Source organism: Pelophylax lessonae (assembly GCF_965119305.1).
Source record: "Pelophylax lessonae genome assembly, chromosome: 8".
Taxonomy (NCBI): Eukaryota; Metazoa; Chordata; class Amphibia; order Anura; family Ranidae; genus Pelophylax; species Pelophylax lessonae.
The window spans coordinates 129896088-129910251 of NC_138775.1; the positions used below are offsets into that span (position 1 = coordinate 129896088).

A 14164-nucleotide genomic window follows, 5' to 3' on the forward strand; every position below is an offset into this window, starting at 1 on the left:
AAGTATTTTTTTGCTAGAAAATTACTTAAAACCCCCCAAATATTTTTTTTTGTTAGCAGAGTCCCTAGAGAATAAAATTGTGTCATTGCAGTTTTATGCCCCATGGCCATGTGCAGCAGTTTTTTAATTCTTTTGGAAAAATACATTTTAATTAATTAAATAAAAAAAACAAAACATGATATATACCCCTTTTTTTCTATAATATGAAAGATAATGTTATGCCGAGTAAATAGATACCTAACATGTCATGCTTCAAAATTGTACTCACTTGTGGAATGGCGCCAAACTATATAGCCTAAAAATCTCAATAGGAGACGCTTTAAAAATTTCTACAGGTTACCTTTTTAGAGTTACAGAGGAGGTCTAGTGCTAGAATCATGGCTCTCGTTCAGATGTTTGTGGCAATACCACACGTGTGTGGTGCAAATACATATATATATATATATGAGCATGACCTACAAATGCATTCACTACTGCATGCAAGCACGCGGGGAATCTTTAGTGCTTTAAATAAATTTTTTTTTAATTCATTTTATTAACTTTTTTTAAAATTAATACACTGTCCCTTTAAGAAAAAATGTGCTCACTTTAACCACTTCTGGACCTGTAGGTTTTCTCCCTTAATGACCAGGCCATTTTTTGCGATTCGGCACTGTGCTAGTTTAACTGACAATTGCACAGTCGTGCGACACTGTACCCAAATAAAATTGATGTCCTTTTTTTTCCACTAATAGAGTTTTCTTTTGGTGGTATTTGATCACGTGTGTGATTTTTATTGTTTGTGCTATAAACAAAAAAACAACAATTAAAAAAAAAACATTTCCAATAAAAAAAAAAAATGAAAAATCAAATTTTTTCATAATTTTAAGCCAATATGTATTCTGCTACATATTTTTAGTAATAAAAATCCCAAAAGGAGTATATTGATTGGTTTGCGCAAAAGTTATTGCGTCTTCAAACTACGGGAAAGATTTATGTCATTTTTATTTATTTTATTTTTTTTACTAGTAATGGCGGCGATCAGCAATTGTTAGCGGGACTGCGACAATGCAGACAGATCAGACACCTACCTGACATTTTTGACACTTTTGGGGGACCAGTGACATTACTACAGTAATCAGTGCTAAAAATATACACTGTTACTGTACTGACACTGGCAGGGAAGGGGTTAACACCAGGGGCGATCAAAGGGTTAAATATGTCCCTAGGGGGTGCTTTCTAACTGTGTGGGGGATGTACTTATGGAATGAACACAGAGACCTGTGTTCCTAAATAGGAGGAACACAGGAGCCCTGTGTTCATTGCTGACAGTACAGCGGTCTGTCGTGTTTACAACGGGAGTGATCACGGTTGCCCGGCAGAAATTGCACCCGTCTGACCCGCAGATCAGCTTCTCCCGTGGCGAATGGGTGCATTTGCGCCCCCAGTCGCGGTCCTGTGAAGCGACATACAGTTACATTGTTTCGCTGGACAGAGCCGACCTGCCGCAGTATATGTACTGCTGGCAGTCGGCAAGTGGTTAATTGCTATCACAGGAAATGTAAACACCCCTTGCAATAACAATACAGCATGACAGGTCCTCTTTATTAAAAGATCTGGGGTCTAAAAGACCCCAAATCTCTCCTTTATCCTTACAAGTCACAAATAAAATATTTTGCTTTAAGAAAAGAAAAACATGTTTACATGGCCCAAGAACCGGAAGTGGCATCATGACACAGCTCTGGTCCTCCGAAGGGTATAGAGATGAGCGGTGGCCATCTTGTCATGGCTTATCTCTATGGGAAGACACTGCCGGTGCCAGATGGTCTCTTTGCTCAGCGATTGGTAAAGTAAGCCCGGGAACAAACGGGAGGCGGTGGGAGGGGGGCACCTCTCCCGCCACTCTTTAAAGTGATCTTGCGGGGAATCCACCACAGGGATCACTTTTATCTGAAAGAGAATCGCCTAAGGGAAAAGAATACTGAGGGTATGGCATCTAGCTGCAGACATAACCCCTGTATGTAATGTCAAAGTAATCAGGTATTTTACAGTTAGGCGGTCAGCAACTGGTCAGGATGTGCCCTCTCTACTGCTGCACATACTGTATGTGTTACCTGGTCAGCAACAAGTTAAGCTGCAAAGTGTAAAAGGGAGAAAAAAAACACAAAGCTTTTAGACATATGTATTTTATTGCAAAAATAATTGTTTTATTATAATCTAAAAAAATCTATATTATTGAAATAAAAAAAGAAAGAGACATTGAGATGCCTTTCATTCTGATCACTTTTTTTCCATAACATTTTTATTAAACATTTTAAAAAGGGATATAAGTCAAGTACAAGGACTATACAGCCAAAACGTTTATAATGAATGATGCTGTGCTGTTTATGCATGCAAAAATATTGTAAATAATTATGTGCAATACTTATTATACAATAAAGTACAAGGAACAATGTAATAATGTGCAAAAATCAATCAATGAACTAAAATAAGTAAATTCTGCAGATATGGTAAACTTCTCAAGTAATCCCAGTTTATGAAGACATAAAATGAATCATAAAGTGCAGATAAAGTATTAATAGACCATGCAATTTAAAAAGGTGCTCCAGGCTCCTTTAGAAAAAAATTAAAAGTCAGCAGCTACAAATACTGTAGCTACTGACTTTTAATATTAGTACACTTACCTGTCCAGGAATCTGGCGGTGTCGTCACCTGAGCCGATTTATTGGCAATCTGGTCCTGCTGCCGCCATCTCTACTAAGGCTTCACTGCCGGTCCCCTACTGCCCATGCATGAAACACACTGAGCTTTATGAATGGGCCGGCTGCGGGGGAAGAAGGAGGGGGGCTGAACTGTCAAAACCGGGCACCCGCTCCCCCCCAAAAAGTGAGCAGCGAGGGGGGGGGGAGGAGGCAGACAAGCGGAGCTTTGTCATTTGGGTGGAATTCCTCTTTAAACAAGTAAAAATGGATGTTAAATAATTTCCTATATGCTTCTTGAATGATCCAGTGTTAATAGTTCATCAAAAGAGTTCATGTGGCTAAACACATGCTCTTGTGTTATTTCTATCCCGTCATCTTGTGTATAAGGTTTATACATTTCTGTGTCTTCTATACAATACTGCTGTAACACCACTGTGCTCAATGGACTCTCACCTCCTTAATACTTGTAATATAGCATATAAGAATATTCCATCAAGTAAGGTGGTCCTCCTAGAGCCTCTGTTTACTGGGTCAACTCTGTCAACTAGCTGTTGTCTCCCAACTTCTGGGTCTATATGATAGGTGGGTTCTCCTCTATGATACTCCTTTACAGGGATGCTGATAAAAATTGCGGGGCCCCATACAGACTACCTGACAGCCCCCCCCCCCCATGGGTGCTGTGGTCTGTACAGTGTGAATCAGTGAATCATTTGTGTGGCTTGAGCCACCTGGAGCTGTACAAACACAGCTGGAGGTCCTAATTTGACAGGCGTGGGGGTGCAGGTGTACAGCCCGAACACAGACAGCGTGCATTTGGGGAATGCTCACCTGCACACCTGTCCAAGTTGGCCCTGCGGCTGTGTTCATACAGGCGCTGCATCCCCATAGAATGGCAGGTGGCTCCAGCCCAAACCCCTCCTTCACACAGTCAGAGCACCTGTGGGATTGAGCCCTTAATTATATTTTTCTAACCTAAAAAACAGATCTCTCCAGCAGTGTGCTGTCACTACTAAGAGGGATTCCATCTTCGTCTGGTCTTCTCTCTGGGTTCTTGGGCTCCAGTCGTTTGGTCAAACTGCGATGATGTAACTCACATGCATGCACGCGGGTGTCATGGTCACAGCACAGCTCTCTCAATGGATGGTATGTCATCCATTGAGAGTGCAGTGCACATGCACCGGTGCTACCACTGACTGCTATGTTTAGGAGATATTCACTGTACCTACAGGTAAGCCTTATTATAGGCTTATCTGTAGATAAAAGATAACAAATGATGGTGATTAATGGGGAGTACTCGGATTGGGCGGGTGTGGAAAGTGGGGTCCCCCAGGGTTCTGTCCTGGGACCAATCCTGTTTAATTTATTCATAAATGATCTAGAGGAGGGGATATCTAGTACAATCTCAGTATTTGCAGATGATACTAAATTAGGCATGCCAATATCTTCTATGCAGGATGTGGAAATCTTGCAAGCAGACCTGAACAAAATAACGGGGTGGGCAACTACATGGCAGATGAGATTTAATGTAGAAAAATGTAAAGTAATGCACTTGGGGGCCAGAAACCAGAAAGCAAGCTACTCACTAGGGGGGGAACCTCTGGGTGAGTCTAGGATGGAAAGGGACCTGGGGGTACTGGTAGACAACAGGCTTGGAAGTGGCATGCAATGCCAAGCCGCTGCAAGCAAAGCCAACAGAATACTGGGTTGTATAAAAAAGTGCAAGGTGTGTTCCTGCTGAGAGCCTCAAATTATGTGCCACATCCCGATATGTAATGGAAAAAAGGGGGTTCCCCTGGGATTGGGACTTTTTAGGCACTGGTTGACAAATCTTAGACGAATAATAAAATGTAAATATTTTAATGAAAAAATGCACAAAACAGACAAAACATATGAACAAGCCAATATTGTATAAAAACAATTGCAAGCGCAAATATATGTGCAATGTAACCAGAGAAAACTCAACCCAAGGACCAGGAGATCCGACGCGTTTCGGGGTTCTTGAGACCCCTTCGTCAGGGATAACGCTGATGTCCTATCTGTAGGTATTTGAAAAGACATAATGTATAATATTTTGGCAGACCATATCTATTTGTACAGTACATGCATGACAAATTTCTGTAGATGGTATATTACTTACATGGTTGGTTTACACAAAGGTTTAGAGCTTGCAAAATTAAAAACAGGAAGAAAGCTGCGATCCAAGTGTCACCGTATGCCTTAAGGGTTTTTTTTGTCTTTCTTTATACAGCCATCATAAGATGGGAGTAGGGAGACGGGAGATAAACTTTTGCTCCACTGAAGCTTCCGATTCAGAACAGCTGGAGTCCAAAGGTAGCTTAGCTTAGCGGGACATGTCAGACATGAGCCTGTCCAAATTGCTGAAAAAATCATAAAAAAAAAAAGATGTAGATACCAAAAAGCACTAAAACCTTTTTCTCCTTCTTTCATGTTTTTAGGGACATATGTCCCTGGTGGAGAAAGAAAAAGGGCAGAAATATATGTCCCTGGTAAAAAAAGGAAGGACTACCAGAACAATGGTGTATCTATGTTTTCAAAGTCCCAATGAACACCACTATATTTGGCTGGAGCCAATTGTATTTTAAATTGTAAAAAATGCCACAAGGAAAAACCATATGAAAAAAATAAATCATTTTCTTACCAATTGAATATACATTGAATATACTATGTTCAATGTGCTTATATGGCAGTGGGCAAAGAGATACCAATCTCAAAGTAGAGAAGGATGAATACATAGTGGTGTATCATGGGAATCCGAAAAGATACCATTAGTAGGAGAGGTTGGTTGCTCAAATAGTACTCGACAAGGGTGAAAAAATGAGGAATAAGATTGGAATGCAGAGAAACAAGATCAGATAAGTCAAAGAAGCTTTTGAAAAAGAGCTTTTGAAAAGGTTACCTTTAAAACTGACAGAGGATCAGAGCTCTGCATGGACATCCTTCTCCCAGCAATGGATCGCACAAATGATCCATGCTGGGAGTCGGTATTAATAGTGTCCATGCAGCTGATCCTCATAAGGCTGATGAGGGCAGATCACCGCCGCCAGCTGAGGGCTCCCTGGGCGGTGTCTGCCGAGTGACGGACACTGCGCCCGACGTATTGGGGTGCGTCATGGCGCCGGATGTGGGCGTGACCGGCACGTCATCGCACCACCGACACGGAAGTGATGTCAGCGTGTCGCACAGGAAGTGCGTTCGCTGACATTCCGGGGATGTGGCTGACACTGAGAAGTGTCAGCAGAGTATGTATCCATCTACCCGGATAGGAGGGGGCCTGTCAAATATTGACAAGTCCCGCTTTCCGTACCGGGCTGTGCTGGAAAGGAAGCAAGCAGAGGGGCATTGTATATCATAAATGGCTCCATGTCATGAAAAAGCTTACAAAGCGAACTGCTTATGATGGATAATATATCATTGTATTATAAAGAAATGAACATGTCTGATCAATGAACAAAAGGCATTTGGTAAATGGTGAGCACAGCTGTCTGCCTGTTTTTTTACAAAGGGCAAAGAAATATATTTCTTTGCCCTTTGTAAAAAAACAGGCAGACAGCTGTGCTCACCATTTACCAAATGCCTTTTGTTCATTGATCAGACATGTTCATTTCTTTATAATACAATGATATATTATCCATCATAAGCAGTTCGCTTTGTAAGCTTTTTCATGACATGGAGCCATTTATGATATACAATGCCCCTCTGCTTGCTTCCTTTCCAGCACAGCCCGGCACGGAAAGCGGGACTTGTCAATATTTGACAGGCCCCCTCCTATCCGGGTAGATGGATACATACTCTGCTGACACTTCTCAGTGTCAGCCACATCCCCGGAATGTCAGCGAACGCACTTCCTGTGCGACGCGCTGACATCACTTCCGTGTCGGTGGTGCGATGACGTGCCGGTCACGCCCACATCCGGCGCCATGACGCACCCCAATACGTCGGGCGCAGTGTCCGTCACTCGGCAGACACCGCCCAGGGAGCCCTCAGCTGGCGGCGGTGATCTGCCCTCATCAGCCTTATGAGGATCAGCTGCATGGACACTATTAATACCGACTCCCAGCATGGATCATTTGTGCGATCCATTGCTGGGAGAAGGATGTCCATGCAGAGCTCTGATCCTCTGTCAGTTTTAAAGGTAACCTTTTCAAAAGCTCTTTTTCAAAAGCTTCTTTGACTTATCTGATCTTGTTTCTCTGCATTCCAATCTTATTCCTCATTTTTTCACCCTTGTCGAGTACTATTTGAGCAACCAACCTCTCCTACTAATGGTATCTTTTCGGATTCCCATGATACACCACTATGTATTCATCCTTCTCTACTTTGAGATTGGTATCTCTTTGCCCACTGCCATATAAGCACATTGAACATAGTATATTCAATGTATATTCAATTGGTAAGAAAATGATTTATTTTTTTCATATGGTTTTTCCTTGTGGCATTTTTTACAATTTAAAATACAATTGGCTCCAGCCAAATATAGTGGTGTTCATTGGGACTTTGAAAACATAGATACACCATTGTTCTGGTAGTCCTTCCTTTTTTTACCAGGGACATATATTTCTGCCCTTTTTCTTTCTCCACCAGGGACATATGTCCCTAAAAACATGAAAGAAGGAGAAAAAGGTTTTAGTGCTTTTTGGTATCTACATCTTTTTTTTTTTATGATTTTTTCAGCAATTTGGACAGGCTCATGTCTGACATGTCCCGCTAAGCTAAGCTACCTTTGGACTCCAGCTGTTCTGAATCGGAAGCTTCAGTGGAGCAAAAGTTTATCTCCCGTCTCCCTACTCCCATCTTATGATGGCTGTATAAAGAAAGACAAAAAAAACCCTTAAGGCATACGGTGACACTTGGATCGCAGCTTTCTTCCTGTTTTTAATTTTGCAAGCTCTAAACCTTTGTGTAAACCAACCATGTAAGTAATATACCATCTACAGAAATTTGTCATGCATGTACTGTACAAATAGATATGGTCTGCCAAAATATTATACATTATGTCTTTTCAAATACCTACAGATAGGACATCAGCGTTATCCCTGACGAAGGGGTCTCAAGAACCCCGAAACGCGTCGGATCTCCTGGTCCTTGGGTTGAGTTTTCTCTGGTTACATTGCACATATATTTGCGCTTGCAATTGTTTTTATACAATATTGGCTTGTTCATATGTTTTGTCTGTTTTGTGCATTTTTTCATTAAAATATTTACATTTTATTATTCGTCTAAGATTTGTCAACCAGTGCCTAAAAAGTCCCAATCCCAGGGGAACCCCCTTTTTTCCGGGTTGTATAAAAAAGGGGATTCACTCCAGAAATAAAGAGATTATTCTTCCACTCTACAAGACTCTGGTCCGGCCACATCTGGAGTATGCTGTCCAGTTCTGGGCACCGGTCCTCAGGAAGGATGTGCTGGAACTGGAGAAAGTCCAGAGAAGGGCAACAAAAATAATTAGGGGAATGGAGGACATCAGCTATGAGGAAAGACTACAAGCACTGAACCTATTCTCTCTGGAGAAGAGACGACTGAGGGGGGATATGATATCAATGTACAAATACTGTACTGGCGACCCTAGCATAAGGAACAAACTATTTAGAGTAAGGGAATACAATAAGACACGTGGCCACTCACTAAAACTAGAGGAAAGGCGGTTTAACCTTAAAGTGCGTAAGGGGTTCTTCACTGTAAGAGCGGTAAGGATGTGGAATTCTCTTCCGCAAGCAGTCGTATCAGCGGGGAGCATTGATAGTTTCAAAAAACTATTGGATGGACACCTTAAAGACCACAACATACAGGGGTATACAATGTACGGTTAAAAGCAAACACACACACATAGGTTGAACTGGATGGACTTGTGTCTTTTTTCAGCCTCACTAACTATGTAACTATGTAAATGGAGTTTACTACTGCCAGATCATTTAGTAAATGGAAGGAGTTAATGAGCTGGAGTTGATACATGGATGCAGAGGGAACTCACAGTGTAGAGGAGAAGAAGCAAAGTTGCATAGGTCTGGAAGCAGTCTGAGGGAGAGGAGTGGGAAGCCCAGCTACATAAAACACACTAAACTGCACAACTGTGCCTGGGTCAGGGAGACAGAACAAAGGGGGAAAAAGATGAAAAAAATACACAGGCTGGGACAAGGAGTATCGGAAGAACTGCAGGGAGAGAAACAAAATTAGAGAGATAACAAACTCAGGAGCAGAGCTAACATTAGGGCCGGTTTCCACTAGTGCGACTTGCTGTGCGACTTGACACATGTCAAGTCGCACAGCAAGTCAAAAGCCATTTGTTTCAATCGGGCCCGTTTTCACTGCCGCGACTTCAGTTGCGGCGACTTCAAAAGTAGTTAGTGCACTACTTTTGAGCCGACTTCAGTGCGACTTCCCTCTATAATGAGGGACAAGTCGCACTGAAAGCCGCAGTTTACTTTCACTACGAAGTCGCGCTAGAAGTAGCACGACTTCGTAGCCGCGGTAGTGGAAACGGAGACTTAGAGCCAGGGCTGGGAGGGGAGCCCACACAGGGAGGGGGATTAGTGCCGGACAACTCTCTCTTTCTCAGCAGAAAAAATCTGCCAGCAGGGAGAGGGGAAGAGATCAGCTTTCAGCTGCTGGTGGAAGATTTCTGTAAATGTCGTTCATCATGAATCCCCCTCTCTATGTGGGCCCTCCTCTGTGCTCGGGCCCCCTACAAGAGGACTGGTGCTCCCCACCTATCAGCGGCCCTGCTCCTCTATCTAAGCTCCTAAAGAGGAACTACAGTCTGCTCACATAATTTGTATTAAAAACGTCTTTGCCATTCTGAAGCTTCCCTTCAACCACTTTGCATATTATTTTATATGTACTGTGGTTCTGTACTTGCCATAATGCTGCAGAAATCTAACCTAAAGGCAAATAGACTGTGCACTTTGCAAAGTGCAGTTGCTCCAGAGTGTAGTAAATGAGGTAAAGCTTCACTTTGCAGAGTACCCAATCACGTGCAAGGGAAATAAAAAACAGCATTTTTGCTTGCACATGATTGAACGATGGAGGTCAGCAGAGCTTCTGCTCATTTACTAAGCTCTGGAGCAACTGCGTTTGCAGAGTGCAATTTTACTTTGCAAAGTGCACAGTCTATTTGCCTTTAGTAAATCAACGCTAAAGTCTAGGGGTTTTATTGTACCAAAAAAAAAGTGTTAAAAAGCATTTATAAGGAAGCAAAGAAGACTGAAGATAATTTTATAGGAAACGCCTGCATAAGATCAGAGACCACATTTTTATTTTCAGGGCTTAATAGCAAATAAGCAATATTTGACCGGGTGATATGGCCAAAATCTGACAGTATCGTGGTTTAACAACATGATTTACATGTTGACCATGGTTTGTTATCAATCTTTATTTTATGGAAGCTTTTACTGTAAAAAGCATGCAGGTTTATTTTAAATAGTTCTATTTTTTTTTTGGAAGGAGCAGCTGCAAGAATTCTGACACTCAGCTGTCATTCACTCAAGCAGAAGTGAAAACAGCATGGTCAAAAATGGCAAAGAAAGGTACATGCACAGTTCTCTTCCTTGTTTTTGTGTGAAACTGCTGCTTGTATTAATGACAGCTGCTTATCACTATAGGGATCAAGGATCCTTATGCCCGAAGCACTCTGCCTCTGGTTCTCTCCTTATGTGATGATTGAAATATTACATGGAACATTTTACAATTACTGAATTTTTAGTGGCGAAAAATATTACAGTTGCCACACATTTTTCTTAGCACAGTGTTTTGCACAGCAATCTTCAGGTGCCATTATTAGATGATGTTTTTTAAGTGCCGGTCAGCATTGGTGCGATGTGGGAACCCTGCAAATCCACTGCGGGTTCCCGCATCGCACCTGACTCGCAGGCAGTTCACACTGCCATATGCAAACTGCTGGGAGTGTCTATTCAAAGTTAATGACACCCCCACATCAGTGCAAACTGTAAATTCGGACAGGAATTGGATCGCGTGGACGTGAACACCCATGCGATCAGATTCTGGTGCGGACCAAAAAAAGGGTCCTGAACGACAGTGGTCCAAATGCGATACAAATTTAGCCATACAATCGGTATGACTGAACTTGCATCACACAGACATCATGTTTTGCATAGCAGTGCGGTGCGAATCACATGCGATGTCTGAAATCGCTATAATGTGAACCGGTACTGAGTCTCTTTACAGAATCACAGGGGAAATTGTAATTGTCCTTCTTTAAAACTGTGACCTGGTAAGATAGATTCGAAGGTACTTGAAAGTTTTAAAATCATGACCCCAGTTGTTCTTTAGGATTCTCATAACTAGTAACCTAACTTGTCCATTACTGAGCCTAATCGATAAGTAAAACAGATAAAGGAATTGTTTTCTATGTTTGGTCAAAACTGTCTTTCGAAATGTTAATTATTACTTTGATTAGTAAATCTTGTTGTTTGTTTGTTATTTTTTTAGGTTGGAAAGTACAAGGACCGTAGTCTTCAAATGAAATATTATGTGTGGCCAGTATTTGAACTGTACCCAGACTCCGAGGAACATAAAGATGAACATCTGAGCATAGTAACATTAGAGGAAGCTCCTTTTGTTATTGTCGAAGATGTTGATCCGTTAAGTGGAACCTGCATGAGAAACACTGTTCCCTGTCGCAAGCAGATACGTATAGAGTATGTAATATATGTGTTTGATTTGACATTGTAACTTCATTTGGTGTGCTTATAGTAAAAAGAAAAGAGTGAATATCCACTTGTCGGTTAAAGGGACGTAAACTTGAAGGGGGGGGGGGGGGGGGGTTGAGATGCTGGCAATGATAACCCTATATATCAGTACATTAAATTCAATTGTTTTTGTAGGTTATGTTTAGGATGTGCCTTCTGTTACATACCCTACATCTAGACAATGGCGTATTTGTATTGTTTTTGCTCTATGTTATGACATTTCTTTGATGTGCCTACACAGGCTGGTTGTGCATTTAAACAGCAGTGTCTTAGGAATAATTTTACTGAACTTCATAAAGTCTCCACCTTCCACTTACCTCAAGATAGCCACAAATTCCCATGTTATCTGTAGATACCAACATTTTTTTCTTCCATAATAGAGAAAACCTGTGCTTTGCCCATACTTTGCCTAAAGTACAGGTATACTTTTGTTACAAAGCGTGCAGCCCCCTAAGCAAATCTAACCTTAGAACCTCTCCAATCTGTTGTATGCTCCACTTATTGTGGTGTTCAAATCTTTAGTGTAGTAACTCCACATTGATATGAATAGAGCTCTACTTATACAATAGAGACACTAAAAGTACAGTTCTCCTAAACTATATGGGATATAACTGTACAGACTTGGCTGGCCAGCATCAGAGCAGTTTTTCACACCAAGGATATAAACCATGGGTGTCCAATCTTTTGGCTTCTCCGGGCCACATTGAGTGTAGAGAAATTTTCTCGGGCCGCATATAAAATATATACTATAGTTAAGGTATATAAGAAAAAAATGCTGCCGCGCCCATCCCGCGCCACTGCAGCCCCCGCACTAATTTAACACAACTAGAGGATGATCAAATGGAATGGAATCAGTATACAGAGGTTTACTTCTTCTGAGCGATAATAAAGGAACACTCTAACCACCATGACCACTTCAGTGATTTGAAGAGGTCATGGTGGTAGGAGTCAGAAACAGTGCACATGCTCCCCTCCCCTCTGAGGCAGCCTCTGCCTACCGTTAGTTGGAAGCTGCTGTGGCCGTGCCCCCGACCTGACTTCCTTCCTCCCCAGCAAAAATTGCCACGGGGCAGTGGGCCGCATTGCCTGAGGTTCCGGGCCGCATGCGGCCCTCGGGCCGCAGGTTGGACATGCCTGATATAAACACTGGCCGCCACAGAGAGAAGAACAGATTGGAGGCTCTTGGTTTGCTTATCTTAGAGGCTAGTGTTTGTGACAAAAATATTCTCCTCTGCATTATATGCATACTCTTACCTTGTTTACTCACAGCTCCCTTTAACCACTGGGGGCAAAGAAAATTACCCATACTTCTGGGTATGGAAGGACATGTAACTCATTACTCGTGACTGGTGTTTTTTGGTTCTGATTCTGTAGAGAAATACTTCCAGCCTTTGCTAAGTAGTATTTATGGTGTATGGTGTATAAAGTTATTTTGCCAGGGCTAAACCCAAAACCAAAATGTAATATACCAATTTTTGGATGTGGTGGCTATATTCCTTTATTTACATGTGATGATCATCCAGTAAAACATCTCCTGCCTTAGGGTAGCTACATTCGAACTTCCTCTGTATCTATAGAGGGGCAACATTACCACCTTTGAAAAAAAAACACCTGTCAATCAGTGGAAAGGGAAGTGTTAACATGGTTTTAAAGGTAATTTTTTTTCTTAATGCATTCTCCGCATTAGGGTAAAAAACCTTTCAAAATCCCCCCAGCCCCTCTCTCTCTTCTTACAGGAGACTTGACAGCAATGGGAGCCATTGGCTACTGCTGCTGTCAATCAAACTCTACGATGAAGAAGCGAGGGGCGGGCTGCTGTGCCATGCTGTGTGTGTCTGTTGGCGTACACAGCCCAGCTCAGGATTGAGCCCACACAAGTGGCCCCATAGCGGGCAGCTTAGGAAGAATGTGCTGGAACTGGAGAGAGTCCAGAGAAGGGCAACAAAAATAATTAGGGGAATGGAGGAAATCAGCTATGAGGAAAGACTACAAGCACTGAACTTATTCTCTCTGGAGAAGAGACAATTGAGGGGGATATGATATCAATGTAAAAATACTGTACTGGTGATGACCCTAGCATAAGGAACAAACTTTTTAGGGAAAGGGAATACAATAAGACACGTGGCCACTCACTAAAATTAGAGGAAAAACGGTTTAACCTTAAAATACGTAAGGGGTTCTTCACGGTCAGAGCAGTAAGGCTGTGGAATTCTCTTCCACTAGCAGTCGTATCAGCAGGGAGCATCGATAGTTTCAAAAAACTATTAGATGGACACCTTAAAGACCACAACATACAGGGGTATTCAATGTACAGTTAACAGCAAACACACACACACATCATAGGTTGAACTGAATGGACTGATGTCTTTTTTCAACCTCACAAACTATATAACTATATAACACTCGGAGAAAAGGGGTAGCAAAGAGTGCTGATGGGGGACACCAGAAGAGGAGGTTTGGAGCTGATCTATGCAAAATCATTGCACAGAGCAGATAAGTATAACATGTTTGTTATTTTTAAAAATAATTATTGGTGTAGCACCCTACAGGTAGGTGCTAGGTAAAATATAGTGGGCTTTGTCTGCCTAACAGCAGAGCCATGTTTTCTTTTGTGCAGGTAGGTTGTCATGGCTACCAAGTGTGTCTGCTGAGAGGGGAGTCTCCTCACTGGCCCTGTGAGAGGCTTCTCATTGGGCAGTGAAGGAAACCCAATCAGAGATACATTCAGGCTTGCAACTACCCCAGAAGGCAGATTCTACC

General features: G+C 42.1%; 1 protein-coding gene across 1 annotated transcript in view; it reads left to right on the forward strand.

The window, feature by feature from the left end:
- GRIN2B (glutamate ionotropic receptor NMDA type subunit 2B) overlaps window positions 1-14164 on the forward strand; it is a 1006559-nt gene that overhangs the window by 789972 nt on the left and 202423 nt on the right. Inside the window, exon 6 of the mRNA XM_082265422.1 lies at window positions 11145-11353. Within this exon, the coding sequence (XP_082121548.1) occupies window positions 11145-11353 (209 nt within the window). The remainder of the gene's footprint in view (window positions 1-11144; window positions 11354-14164) is intronic.